The 13,525-nt window shown below is 36.2% G+C and overlaps 2 protein-coding genes and 1 pseudogene across 2 annotated transcripts in view; all 3 read right to left on the bottom strand.

Annotated features, from left to right (window-relative positions):
• Nucleotides 1-1,960, bottom strand: part of LOC127831274 (chymotrypsin-like serine proteinase) — a 9,610-nt pseudogene extending 7,650 nt beyond the window's left edge.
• Nucleotides 1-13,525, bottom strand: part of LOC127881098 (45 kDa calcium-binding protein-like) — an 85,511-nt gene that overhangs the window by 34,625 nt on the left and 37,361 nt on the right. The window lies entirely within an intron of this gene.
• LOC127881101 (protein DR_1172-like) lies at nucleotides 2,867-11,808 on the bottom strand. Its single transcript, XM_052428797.1, has 2 exons — nucleotides 11,704-11,808; nucleotides 2,867-3,921 (listed from the first exon to the last, which is right to left on the bottom strand). Exons 1-2 carry the CDS (start codon nucleotides 11,707-11,709, stop codon nucleotides 3,343-3,345), a joined length of 585 nt encoding a protein of 194 aa, XP_052284757.1. The 5' UTR covers nucleotides 11,710-11,808; the 3' UTR covers nucleotides 2,867-3,342.

The raw sequence follows: 13,525 nt of genomic DNA, 5'->3' as shown, positions 1-13,525 counted from the left end.
AGGAATGGTTATATGTTTGCATGTACCGTATTTCGGAAAGCATCTTATTAATCGCCAGTTGACGGTATTTGAGATCGCACATATTAATAATATTCACATACTGTACAATTTAACACAATACATGCTCCTGTGATGCCCACATTTAGAAAAGTGGCTCCACCTACAAACAAAATGACCGTTGCCGGACTAGACAATATGAAAAGACATTGCAATTTTGACCTCATGAAGTTCTAAATCCCGTGAGTATTAAATATTAACTATCCCTTATTCTCATTGTATATGCCTCCCACATAATTGTATCATGACTTGAACGACACACCCTCAATAAGTACTGGACAGTCAATTTTTTTTAAATTTTATGTATATGCTGTTTATAAATGACTATTACGATGATCATTTTTATGATTGCCGGTTTTCCTTGGAAAGAAAGTCATGTTAAATCCAGACTGGTGTTATGAATATTTAAATTACGTAACACATAATGGTTTTGTGTTTTATGGTTTACCAGTAGGTTTATCGAATGTGAAATAAGCCGCTTATTTGTGAAAACAATGTAAAAATAATTTAAGAACCACATGAACAAAGGTTTCGTATTTCCAGTTAGAAACTATTAATACAGCAAGCATATGCGCATAGTATCAAACCTTAGCAACCAATCAGAAGGGCCGATATTATGAGAAACATAGTACATGATAGAGATTACTACAAGGAGCTTAGTCTCGCCGGTATATTAACAAAACATTGCGGATTTTAATACAATTTTCGTTATGTCCGAGAACAAACAATTTATTATAGATTTACGTATAAAATATGTTGTTGTTTTTTTATCTTTTCACTTCAAAAATTTAGATGTTTTCATTAAGAGGGCCAATTTTACGACTACACATGCAACTACTACTTCTACTACTACTGCTACTGCTGGTGCTGCTATTTCTACTATTCCTGCTGCTGCTAATACTACTACTTTTTTTCTACGACTTCTTATAGTGTTATTGGTACAATTCTACCACAACAGCAACACAAACAACTACATGTACATTACTAAGACAACTTCTACTAACAACAAAACGTGTTAGGATGTGATGCAAGGTGATAAAGAGCATATTTAAGAGTAACCTCGCCTTTTATATGTATGAAATGCGTTTTCCTTCAAATGAATATTTAAAAGAAATGGAAATGCTCCTTCATCTTCTACATTCGTTTCTACGAAAAACAATGCCGGCATACTCGTTTCATCATGAGTTTAAGACACACACTGCAGAATATATAGTTTTAAGATTGTGATTAAAAAGTCTTACCTTCAAGAAATGTGTTCCTTTTTGAGGTGAAACAAGTGACAAGAAAGTGCATCAATAAATTAATTAATTTGAAATATGCTCGACATTTTCATTAGAGAAGTCACTCTCTCATGTAGGGGATACTTTACTCCACATAAAATTACATGATTATTGTGCTGCTCAAAAGAATCATACGGTAATTGTCTTGCGTTTTGACAATATCCTATTGTCATATATATATATATATATATATATATATATATATATAATATATATAATATATATATATATATATATATATATATATATATATATATATATATATATATATATATATATATATATATATATATATATATATATATATATATATATATATATATATATATATATATATATATATATATATATATCTGAGCACACACCTTCAATATTAACAAAGTATTGTGATTAATTTCACCTAAACAGCGAATGCAGAAACGCCTGTTTTAAAAGAAACCCTTAACGTACCTCGTATGTCTTTTGTGTATCACCCGGACCTCTTCCTGAAAGCATTTAGGTTAAAAAAAACTTCATTTGTATTTCTGCTTCATGCATATTCCAAAACATGTTTGTTTTTTTAATTTAAACTGATCTGCTTTAAACTTCTTAAAAAGTCTGACATTCAAAGTTCTTACCGCCATATTTTCCCCCACTAATCTTCTTTTTGATGCCGTTTTGACCCAGTAGCATAAATTCTTAATTGGGATCCCTTTGAAAAAAACAATGTATCAATTAATCTTCGAAAATTAACGTTTTTTTTTAAATAAATCATCAATAAACTCGTGTATTTTCGTGAATCTAGAGATGATGTAAGAAAATAATAGAAATTGATTTATTTTATGTATCTGATATACATTATATAAAACAACAACCGGGATTCAACTTTGGAAACTGCAGATTGTATATAATAATAATACTATAATATAATAATATCAGGAGAAGCAACAATAAGTGGCGTGTTTACAAAAAAAACGTAATTAAAGGGACCTGTTCACGGTTTGGTAAATTGACAAAATTGAATAAATAGTTTCAGAGTTGCAAATTTTGAGGTTGAATTATATTTTTACATTGATATGTATCATGAATATTGCTGGGCCAAGTGTGAGGTTGAGCGCTTTAAAACCGGTTTAAACCCCCAATGTTTTTCATTAACCGTTCAAAGGCGGTGACCCCAGCTTTATTCTTCTATGTGTGTATGTTGTTTCGTATTGTGTTGTTTCGTACTGTTTTTGCAAATTGGTCACTTGCCTTAAATAAAGGACCAACAAATTGTATGTAATAAGAATGCAATACTGTTTCAGCACCTGGAGTTCCGCTTTTTTATATAAAGGAAATAAGAAAATATTATGGAATATACTTGTATGCACATTTATGTGCTATGTATTATATTATGTAATAAATTATCATAATATGAGATATTATTATCAAGTATAGCAAATATCCTCAATTCAAAATCAACGCTGTTGTGTATTAAATTTGATTGATATGATAAATAAGGACAACTCTTCTTAGAAAACACAATACTGTTTAAACAGTGCTCAATTATATATTTTTTAAATATCACTTGATTATTAATTACGACAACATAAAGTATTTTTAAATTGTATAACCCAAACATTTTAAACAGAGACAGAGACTGATTGGCAAAGATATCATTAAAAACCACAACAAATACACATCGTATATATCTAACCTATTCACAAAGGTCTCGACAGAACACTGTCCGTATATAATCATTACTAAATCAAGCAAATTGGAGTCCCTTATAATCGTCTCTGAAATAATACGGAAACGTCTAGTCCAAGCCGAGTTCATGAAATAAACTCACCTGATAATCGTCTTAATATTATTTTATTTGTGTTGTTTGATTCAAACTGTTATTGTTGTTTTAATGTTGATACTATGTCCATTTTATATACATGTAAACGTGATATCATTGTAATATATACTCCAAATACGTGTTTAGCGTTATTTTATCATGTACTTTTTTACAAACAAGTGTCATGTCTACTTAACAAAACACTTAACCAAATATATTCACTATTTCTTGTACAGTATTTTTTACTGCTTTTCCTGCATCATTGGCCGTGTCTGTAATTGCTTTCCCGGCGTCGTTTGCTGTATCTTTGACAGCTTTTCCGGCGTCGTTTGCTGTATCTGAGATAGCCTTCTCGGTGTCGTTAGCTGTATCTTTGACAGCTTTTCCGGTGTCGTTTGCTGTATCTTTGACAGCTTTTCCGGCTTCGTTTGCTGTATCTTTGACAGCTTTTCTGGCGTCGTTTGCTGTAGCATTGACAGCTTTTCCGGCGTCGTTTGCTGTATCTTTTAAAGCTTTTCCGGCGTCATTTGCTGTATCTTTGACAGCTTTTCCGGCGTCGTTTGTTGTATCTTTGACAGCTTTTCCGACGTCGTTTGCCGTATCTTTGACAGCCTTTCCGGCGTCGTTTGCCGTATCTTTTACAGCCTTTCCGGCGTCGTTTGCCGTATCTTTGACAGCTTTTTTGGCATCGTTTGTCGTATCTTTGATTTTGTTCCACAAGCTCCGAGCATCAGTGCTGCATATGAGAGCTGCCGCAATGAGTAGTATTTGCAATTTGGTCATCTGAAATAATTAAAATTAGCATAGTTCATAATACACATGATCTTTCGAAGAGAAATATGAAGGGTTATTGCGACTTCAAATATAAATTTATATATCCGAGCATTCATTAACGATGTTTACTGTATCAATATGTTCATCGTGCATTGTATATTTTCTATATAGTAAAACCAATCATGAGTGTATTGACCCTGTTAAAGCCCAGCTTAACTACTGAAATTACAATTCCCTCTTTAGAAAATATAACAACTGAGACAATAATAAAATGAACTCGCAAAGTATATATTTTGCTGGTTTTACGTACTGTTAGCAAAACATTATCCACAGGCCTGGATGCAACCCTTATGCATATAATATTATGAGCAATGTCATACTATTATATTGCTACGGTCTATTTGACAAAGCGTGTACATTGTTTAAAGCATAGAGAAGTCAGTTGTTATTTAAATTATTATTAAAAATTATAAAATAAGTGCTTTGATGGCAATAAGTGTGTAACACTTTCATAACAGTAATTATTTTAATCAAATAAAATAACGTTAAGTGAACACTTCTACATTTGAGGACTGCTCGGTAAGACGCCAAACGTTATTACCCAGGAACATAGGAATGCTTATTAAGACGCCAAACGTTAATACTCCGGAATATATGACTGCTTAGTAAGATGTCAAACGTTAATACTCAGGAATATAGGACTGCTAAGTAACACGCCAAACGTTAATACCCAGGAACATAGGAATGCTTAGTAAGACGCCAAACGTTAATACTCATGAACATAGGAATGCTTAGTAAGACGCCAAACGTTAATACTCAGGAACATAGGAATGCTAAGTAAGACGCCAAACGTTAATACTCAGGAATATAGGACTGCTTAGTAAGACGCCAAGCGTTAATACTCAGGAACATAGGACTGCTAAGTAAGACGCCAAACGTTAATACTCAGGAACATAGGACTGCTTAGTAAGACGCCAAACGTTAATACTCAGGAATATAGGACTGCTTAGTAAGATGTCAAACGTTAATACTCAGGAATATAGGACTGCTAAGTAACACGCCAAACGTTAATACTCAGGAACATATGACTGCTAAGTAAGACGCCAAACGTTAATACCCAGGAACATAGGAATGCTTAGTAAGACGCCAAACGTTAATACTCAGGAATATAGGACTGCTTAGTAAGACGCCAAACGTTAATACTCAGGAACATAGGACTGCTAAGTAAGACGCCAAACGTTAATACTCAGGAACATAGGACTGCTTAGTAAGACGCCAAACGTTAATACTCAGGAACATAGGACTGCTTAGTAAGACGCCAAACGTTAATACCCAGGAACATAGGACTGCTTAGTAAGACGCCAAACGTTAATACCCAGGAACATAGGACTGCTAAGTAAGACGTCAAACGTTAATACCCAGGAACATAGGAATGCTTAGTAAGACGCCAAACGTTAATACCCAGGAACATAGGACTGCTAAGTAAGACGCCAAACGTTAATACTCAGGAACATAGGACTGCTTAGTAAGACGCCAAGCGTTAATACTCAGGAACATAGGACTGCTTAGTAAGACGCCAAACGTTAATACTCAGGAACATAGGACTGCTTAGTAAGACGCCAAACGTTAATACTCAGGAACATAGGACTGCTTAGTAAGACGCCAAACGTTAATACTCAGGAACATAGGACTGCTAAGTAAGACGCCAAACGTTAATACTCAGGAACATAGGACTGCTAAGTAAGACGCCAAACGTTAATACCCAGGAACATAGGACTGCTTAGTAAGACGCCAAACGTTAATACTCAGGAACATAGGACTGCTAAGTAAGACGCCAAACGTTAATACTCAGGAACATAGGACTGCTTAGTAAGACGCCAAGCGTTAATACTCAGGAACATAGGACTGCTAAGTAAGACGCCAAACGTTAATACCCAGGAACATAGGACTGCTTAGTAAGACGCCAAACGTTAATACTCAGGAACATAGGACTGCTTAGTAAGACGCCAAGCGTTAATACTCAGGAACATAGGACTGCTAAGTAAGACGCCAAACGTTAATACTCAGGAACATAGGACTGCTTAGTAAGACGCCAAACGTTAATACTCAGGAACATAAGACTGCTTAGTAAGACGTCAAACGTTAATACTCAGGAACATAGGACTGCTTAGTAAGACGCCAAACGTTAATACTCAGGAACATAAGACTGCTTAGTAAGACGTCAAACGTTAATACTCAGGAACATAAGACTGCTAAGTAAGACGCCAAACGTTAATACTCAGGAACATAGGACTGCTTAGTAAGACGCCAAACGTTAATACTCAGGAACATAAGACTGCTAAGTAAGACGCCAAACGTTAATACTCAGGAACATAGGACTGCTTAGTAAGACGCCAAACGTTAATACTCAGGAACATAGGACTGCTTAGTAAGACGCCAAACGTTAATACTCAGGAACATAGGACTGCTTAGTAAGACGCCAAACGTTAATACTCAGGAACATAAGACTGCTTAGTAAGACGTCAAACGTTAATACTCAGGAACATAGGACTGCTTAGTAAGACGCCAAACGTTAATACTCAGGAACATAAGACTGCTTAGTAAGACGTCAAACGTTAATACTCAGGAACATAAGACTGCTAAGTAAGACGCCAAACGTTAATACTCAGGAACATAGGACTGCTTAGTAAGACGCCAAACGTTAATACTCAGGAATATAGGACTGCTTAGTAAGACGCCAAACGTTAATACTCAGGAACATAGGACTGCTAAGTAAGACGCCAAACGTTAATACTCAAGAACATAAGACTGCTTAGTAAGACGCCAAACGTTAATACTCAGGAACATAGGACTGCTTAGTAAGACGCCAAACGTTAATACTCAGGAACATAGGACTGCTAAGTAAGACGCCAAACGTTAATAATCAGGAACATAGGACTGCTTAGTAAGACGCCAAACGTTAATAATCAGGAACATAGGACTGCTAAGTAAGACGCCAAACGTTAATACTCAGGAACATAGGAATGCTTAGTAAGACGCCAAACGTTATTACTCAGGAACATAGGACTGCTAAGTAAGACGCCAAATGTTAATACTCAGGAATATATGACTGCTAAGTAAGACGCCAAACGTTAATACTCAGGAACATAGGGCTGCTTAGTAAGACGCCAAACGTTAATACTCAGGAATATATGACTGCTTAGTAAGATGTCAAACGTTAATACTCAGGAATATATGACTGCTAAGTAAGACGCCAAACGTTAATACTCAGGAACATAGGGCTGCTTAGTAAGACGCCAAACGTTAATACTCAGGAATATATGACTGCTTAGTAAGATGTCAAACGTTAATACTCAGGAATATAGGACTGCTAAGTAACACGCCAAACGTTAATACCCAGGAACATAGGAATGCTTAGTAAGACGCCAAACGTTAATACTCAGGAACATATGACTGCTAAGTAAGACGCCAAACGTTAATACCCAGGAACATAGGAATGCTTAGTAAGACGCCAAACGTTAATACTCAGGAATATAGGACTGCTTAGTAAGACGCCAAACGTTAATACTCAGGAACATAGGACTGCTAAGTAAGACGCCAAACGTTAATACTCAGGAACATAGGAATGCTTAGTAAGACGCCAAACGTTAATACCCAGGAACATAGGACTGCTAAGTAAGACGCCAAACGTTAATACTCAGGAACATAGGACTGCTTAGTAAGACGCCAAGCGTTAATACTCAGGAACATAGGACTGCTAAGTAAGACGCCAAACGTTAATACCCAGGAACATAGGACTGCTAAGTAAGACGCCAAACGTTAATACTCAGGAACATAGGACTGCTTAGTAAGACGCCAAGCGTTAATACTCAGGAACATAGGACTGCTAAGTAAGACGCCAAACGTTAATACCCAGGAACATAGGACTGCTTAGTAAGATGCCAAACGTTAATACTCAGGAACATAGGACTGCTTAGTAAGACGCCAAGCGTTAATACTCAGGAACATAGGACTGCTTAGTAAGACGCCAAACGTTAATACTCAGGAATATAGGACTGCTTAGTAAGATGTCAAACGTTAATACTCAGGAACATAGGAATGCTTAGTAAGACGCCAAACGTTAATACTCAGGAACATAGGAATGCTAAGTAAGACGCCAAACGTTAATACCCAGGAACATAGGACTGCTAAGTAAGACGCCAAACGTTAATACTCAGGAACATAGGACTGCTTAGTAAGACGCCAAACGTTAATACTCAGGAACATAAGACTGCTTAGTAAGACGTCAAACGTTAATACTCAGGAACATAGGACTGCTTAGTAAGACGCCAAACGTTAATACTCAGGAACATAAGACTGCTAAGTAAGACGCCAAACGTTAATACTCAGGAATATAGGACTGCTTAGTAAGACGCCAAACGTTAATACTCAGGAACATAGGGCTGCTTAGTAAGACGCCAAACGTTAATACTCAGGAATATATGACTGCTTAGTAAGATGTCAAACGTTAATACTCAGGAATATATGACTGCTAAGTAAGACGCCAAACGTTAATACTCAGGAACATAGGACTGCTTAGTAAGACGCCAAACGTTAATACTCATGAACATAGGACTGCTTAGTAAGACGCCAAACGTAAATACTCAGGAACATATGACTGCTAAGTAAGACGTCAAACGTTAATACTCAGGAACATAGGACTGCTTAGTAAGACGCCAAACGTTAATACTCAGGAACATAGGACTGCTTAGTAAGACGCCAAACGTTAATACTCAGGAACATATGACTGCTAAGTAAGACGCCAAACGTTAATACTCAGGAACATAGGACTGCTTAGTAAGACGCCAAACGTTAATACTCAGGAACATAGGACTGCTTAGTAAGACGCCAAACGTTATTACTCAGGAACATAGGACTGCTAAGTAAGACGCCAAACGTTAATACTCAGGAACATAGGACAGCTTAGTAAGACGCCAAACGTTAATACTCAGGAACATAGGACTGCTTAGTAAGACGCCAAACGTTAATACTCAGGAACATAGGACAGCTTAGTAAGACGCCAAACGTTAATACTCAGGAACATAGGACAGCTTAGTAAGACGCCAAACGTTAATACCCAGGAACATAGGACTGCTAAGTAAGACGCCAAACGTTAATACCCAGGAACATAGGACTGCTTAGTAAGACGCCAAACGTTAATACTCAGGAATATAGGACTGCTTAGTAAGACGCCAAACGTTAATACTCAGGAACATAGGACTGCTAAGTAAGACGCCAAACGTTAATACTCAGGAACATAGGTCTGCTAAGTAAGACGTCAAGCGTTAATACTCAGGAACATAGGACTGCTAAGTAAGACGCCAAACGTAAATACTCAGGAACATAGGAATGCTTAGTAAGACGCCAAACGTTAATACTCAGGAACATAGGACTGCTTAGTAAGACGCCAAACGTTAATACTCAGGAACATAGGACTGCTTAGTAAGACGCCAAACGTTAATACTCAGGAACATAGGACTGCTAAGTAAGACGCCAAACGTTAATACTCAGGAACATAGGACTGCTAAGTAAGACGCCAAACGTTAATACTCAGGAACATAGGACTGCTAAGTAAGACGCCAAACGTAAATACTCAGGAACATAGGAATGCTTAGTAAGACGCCAAACGTTAATACTCAGGAACATAGGACTGCTTAGTAAGACGCCAAACGTTAATACCCAGGAACATAGGACTGCTAAGTAAGACGCCAAACGTTAATACTCAGGAATATATGACTGCTTAGTAAGACGCCAAACGTTAATACCCAGGAACACAGGACTGCTAAGTAAGACGCCAAACGTTAATACCCAGGAACATAGGACTGCTAAGTAAGACGCCAAACGTTAATACTCAGGAACATAGGACTGCTAAGTAAGACGCCAAACGTTAATACCCAGGAACATATGAATGCTTAGTAAGACGCCAAACGTTAATACCCAGGAATATAGGACTGCTAAGTAAGACGCCAAACGTTAATACTCAGGAACATATGACTGCTAAGTAAGACGCCAAACGTTAATACTCAGGAACATATGACTGCTAAGTAAGACGCCAAACGTTATTACTCAGGAACATAGGACTGCTAAGTAAGACGCCAAACGTTAATACTCAGGAACATAGGACAGCTTAGTAAGACGCCAAACGTTAATACTCAGGAACATAGGACTGCTTAGTAAGACGCCAAACGTTAATACTCAGGAACATAGGACAGCTTAGTAAGACGCCAAACGTTAATACTCAGGAACATAGGACAGCTTAGTAAGACGCCAAACGTTAATACCCAGGAACATAGGACTGCTAAGTAAGACGCCAAACGTTAATACCCAGGAACATAGGACTGCTTAGTAAGACGCCAAACGTTAATACTCAGGAATATAGGACTGCTTAGTAAGACGCCAAACGTTAATACTCAGGAACATAGGACTGCTAAGTAAGACGCCAAACGTTAATACTCAGGAACATAGGTCTGCTAAGTAAGACGTCAAGCGTTAATACTCAGGAACATAGGACTGCTAAGTAAGACGCCAAACGTAAATACTCAGGAACATAGGACTGCTTAGTAAGACGTCAAACGTTAATACTCAGGAACATAGGACTGCTAAGTAAGACGTCAAGCGTTAATACTCAGGAACATATGACTGCTAAGTAAGACGCCAAACGTTAATACTCAGGAACATAGGACTGCTTAGTAAGACGCCAAACGTTAATACCCAGGAACACAGGACTGCTAAGTAAGACGCCAAACGTTAATACCCAGGAACATAGGACTGCTAAGTAAGACGCCAAACGTTAATACTCAGGAATATATGACTGCTTAGTAAGACGCCAAACGTTAATACCCAGGAACACAGGACTGCTAAGTAAGACGCCAAACGTTAATACCCAGGAACATAGGACTGCTAAGTAAGACGCCAAACGTTAATACTCACGAACATAGGACTGCTAAGTAAGACGCCAAACGTTAATACTCAGGAACATAGGACTGCTAAGTAAGACGCCAAACGTTAATACCCAGGAACATATGAATGCTTAGTAAGACGCCAAACGTTAATACCCAGGAATATAGGACTGCTAAGTAAGACGCCAAACGTTAATACTCAGGAACATAGGACTGCTAAGTAAGACGCCAAACGTTAATACTCAGGAACATATGACTGCTAAGTAAGATGTCAAACGTTAATACTCAGGAACATAGGACTGCTAAGTAAGACGCCAAACGTTAATACTCAGGAACATATGACTGCTAAGTAAGACGCCAAACGTTAATACTCAGGAACATAGGACTGCTAAGTAAGACGCCAAACGTTAATACTCAGGAACATATGACTGCTAAGTAAGACGCCAAACGTTAATACTCAGGAACATAGGACTGCTTAGTAAGACGCCAAACGTTAATACTCAGGAACATAGGACTGCTTAGTAAGACGTCAAACGTTATTACTCAGGAACATAGGACTGCTTAGTAAGACGCCAAACGTTAATACTCAGGAACATAGGACTGCTTAGTAAGACGCCAAACGTAAATACTCAGGAATATATCATTACACACGTACAATAAAAAACGACATCATTGATTATATGTTATTATACTCATATTAATGTAAATTTAATTTAAAAAAAACCATAATGTAATTTGCTTAAATAGTTTATGCATACATTTGAAGCCAAGCATGTGTGACTGTTTAAATGTAAATGATAATAAATACTTAGCCTATGTGCATCAACAAGAAAACAACAGACACTAAACATACCTTCATTCTGGTCGATGGCTTATATCGTTGACTAGTAGTTAGTGTCGCTTAGTTTGTACCGAGGATTAACTTTTACAGTGTTTTATATATGTATGTGAAGAGGAGTCCTTGAATTTAACTGTTCGCAAAAACAAGCAATGTATGTCGGTTGATGACGAAACTGTGTCATCCGAACCATGATTGTTTCAAAGACCATAAAGCGACATATCCACTTGCTTTTGTTTTAATAGTATTATAAAATGATAAATGTTTTTTTCGACATTGATATTCAAATTAGCAAATAGTACTATATAATATAGTTAGCGAACGGTCCTGTATTTATGTCATTGCCTAATTTATAAGACACACCACAAGCGTTTAACAAACAACCAAAACACTTAAATAAGTGTTTAGCCACCTTAGATCAGGGAGCAAATCACTTATATATGTTTTATTTTGAGAACCATACCCTTGGTCTCCGGATTAAGTTAGGCATAGCAAAACATATAAAAAATTGTATCACGCAAGACTTAAACGTGTCGACAATCACTATAATAGCCTGTTTTAAAAATGTTTCCTTATTGTTTAATCATACACGAATTTTAACTGAAAATAATTATTTGTCCAAATTAAGATGGCTATAAAATAATCTACTATTATGTATTATTTGTATGTTGTTGTGATTGTTGTATTTACTAAAGCCATAACGAGAAATTGCCCTACATGGCTTAAATGGCGAAACTCGCTTTAAACGATTGAGTTAAACTAATTGTCAACGTAAAATTAACGAACCCATTTTATGAGTTTAGTATGAGTTTACTATTGGCAATGGTGTTTACGCTTTGTTGCTTTGTCGTACGAGTTAAAAGGTAGGGCGACTTTAATTCATTGTTTGCTAGACTGCTTATATACTAGTACATCGTTGTTTTCCTTGTTGTTGTGAAGTTACAAAAGGTCATATGAACGACGTTGATAGTGACAATATATTTATCATTTTATTTTCTTGAAATATTACTAGGTTGTCTTACGTTATGTGTTTGTATACGTAAAATTAATAGAAGTCCTGTAAATAAACAATCTGGTCGCCTGGTATGTCTATATGCACAAATGTCAGATATTGGTAGTCTGTTCAATGAATTGAACATGTGTATAAAATGTGTTGTAATGCAATTTGATATAATACCAATGATATTATTTTTAGTTTATAAAATCAAAAACTTCTTCAAGTCAACGTTTTCCTTTTCATTTAAATGCATAAGAAGCAAACAATTCCCATTAGAAAAATACAACATTTAAATCGCTATTTACCACTTTGAGTTAGAATGATTCGAAAGAAATAGATTTTGTTCCCATGGAAAGTTTAAATAAACTTAAAACAAAAAGATGTTAAGTCTGATTTTGGTTTCAAAACATTCCATTGGATCCGAAATATATTTGTTGTGCAACGTATAATTATAAAAGCTCTGAATGAATGTCTTGCAGAAAGCTATTTACATCATATTACATCACTGAAGGAAACAAACGGACAATCGATGTTCTTCTTGCATTATATTTTTTAAAAATTGAATATTATTATATCGTACTTATAATAAAGACACATTTAAGTAAATGTGCTTAAGTCTTCAACCCTAGAGTCCGTCTATATAAACATCGACCGACACATTTAGGTTACTATACACTTTTGTAACTGTATACTTGTTAAGCTTCAACGTCTGTGATTTATTAATTAAGCAAATATATGCGTTCCACGTTTCATAGCTCGTTTGATTTATAAATACGTTGATCATTAATATCTTTTTGCTGGTGCTACACATAATTTTTCAATCGTTCTCAGATCTTGATA

The sequence above is a fragment of the Dreissena polymorpha genome, chromosome 5 (assembly GCF_020536995.1).
Source record: "Dreissena polymorpha isolate Duluth1 chromosome 5, UMN_Dpol_1.0, whole genome shotgun sequence".
Classification (NCBI taxonomy): Eukaryota; Metazoa; Mollusca; class Bivalvia; order Myida; family Dreissenidae; genus Dreissena; species Dreissena polymorpha.
Note: the sequence above shows the minus strand (reverse complement) of the source record. Positions and strands in the feature narration are given on the sequence as shown.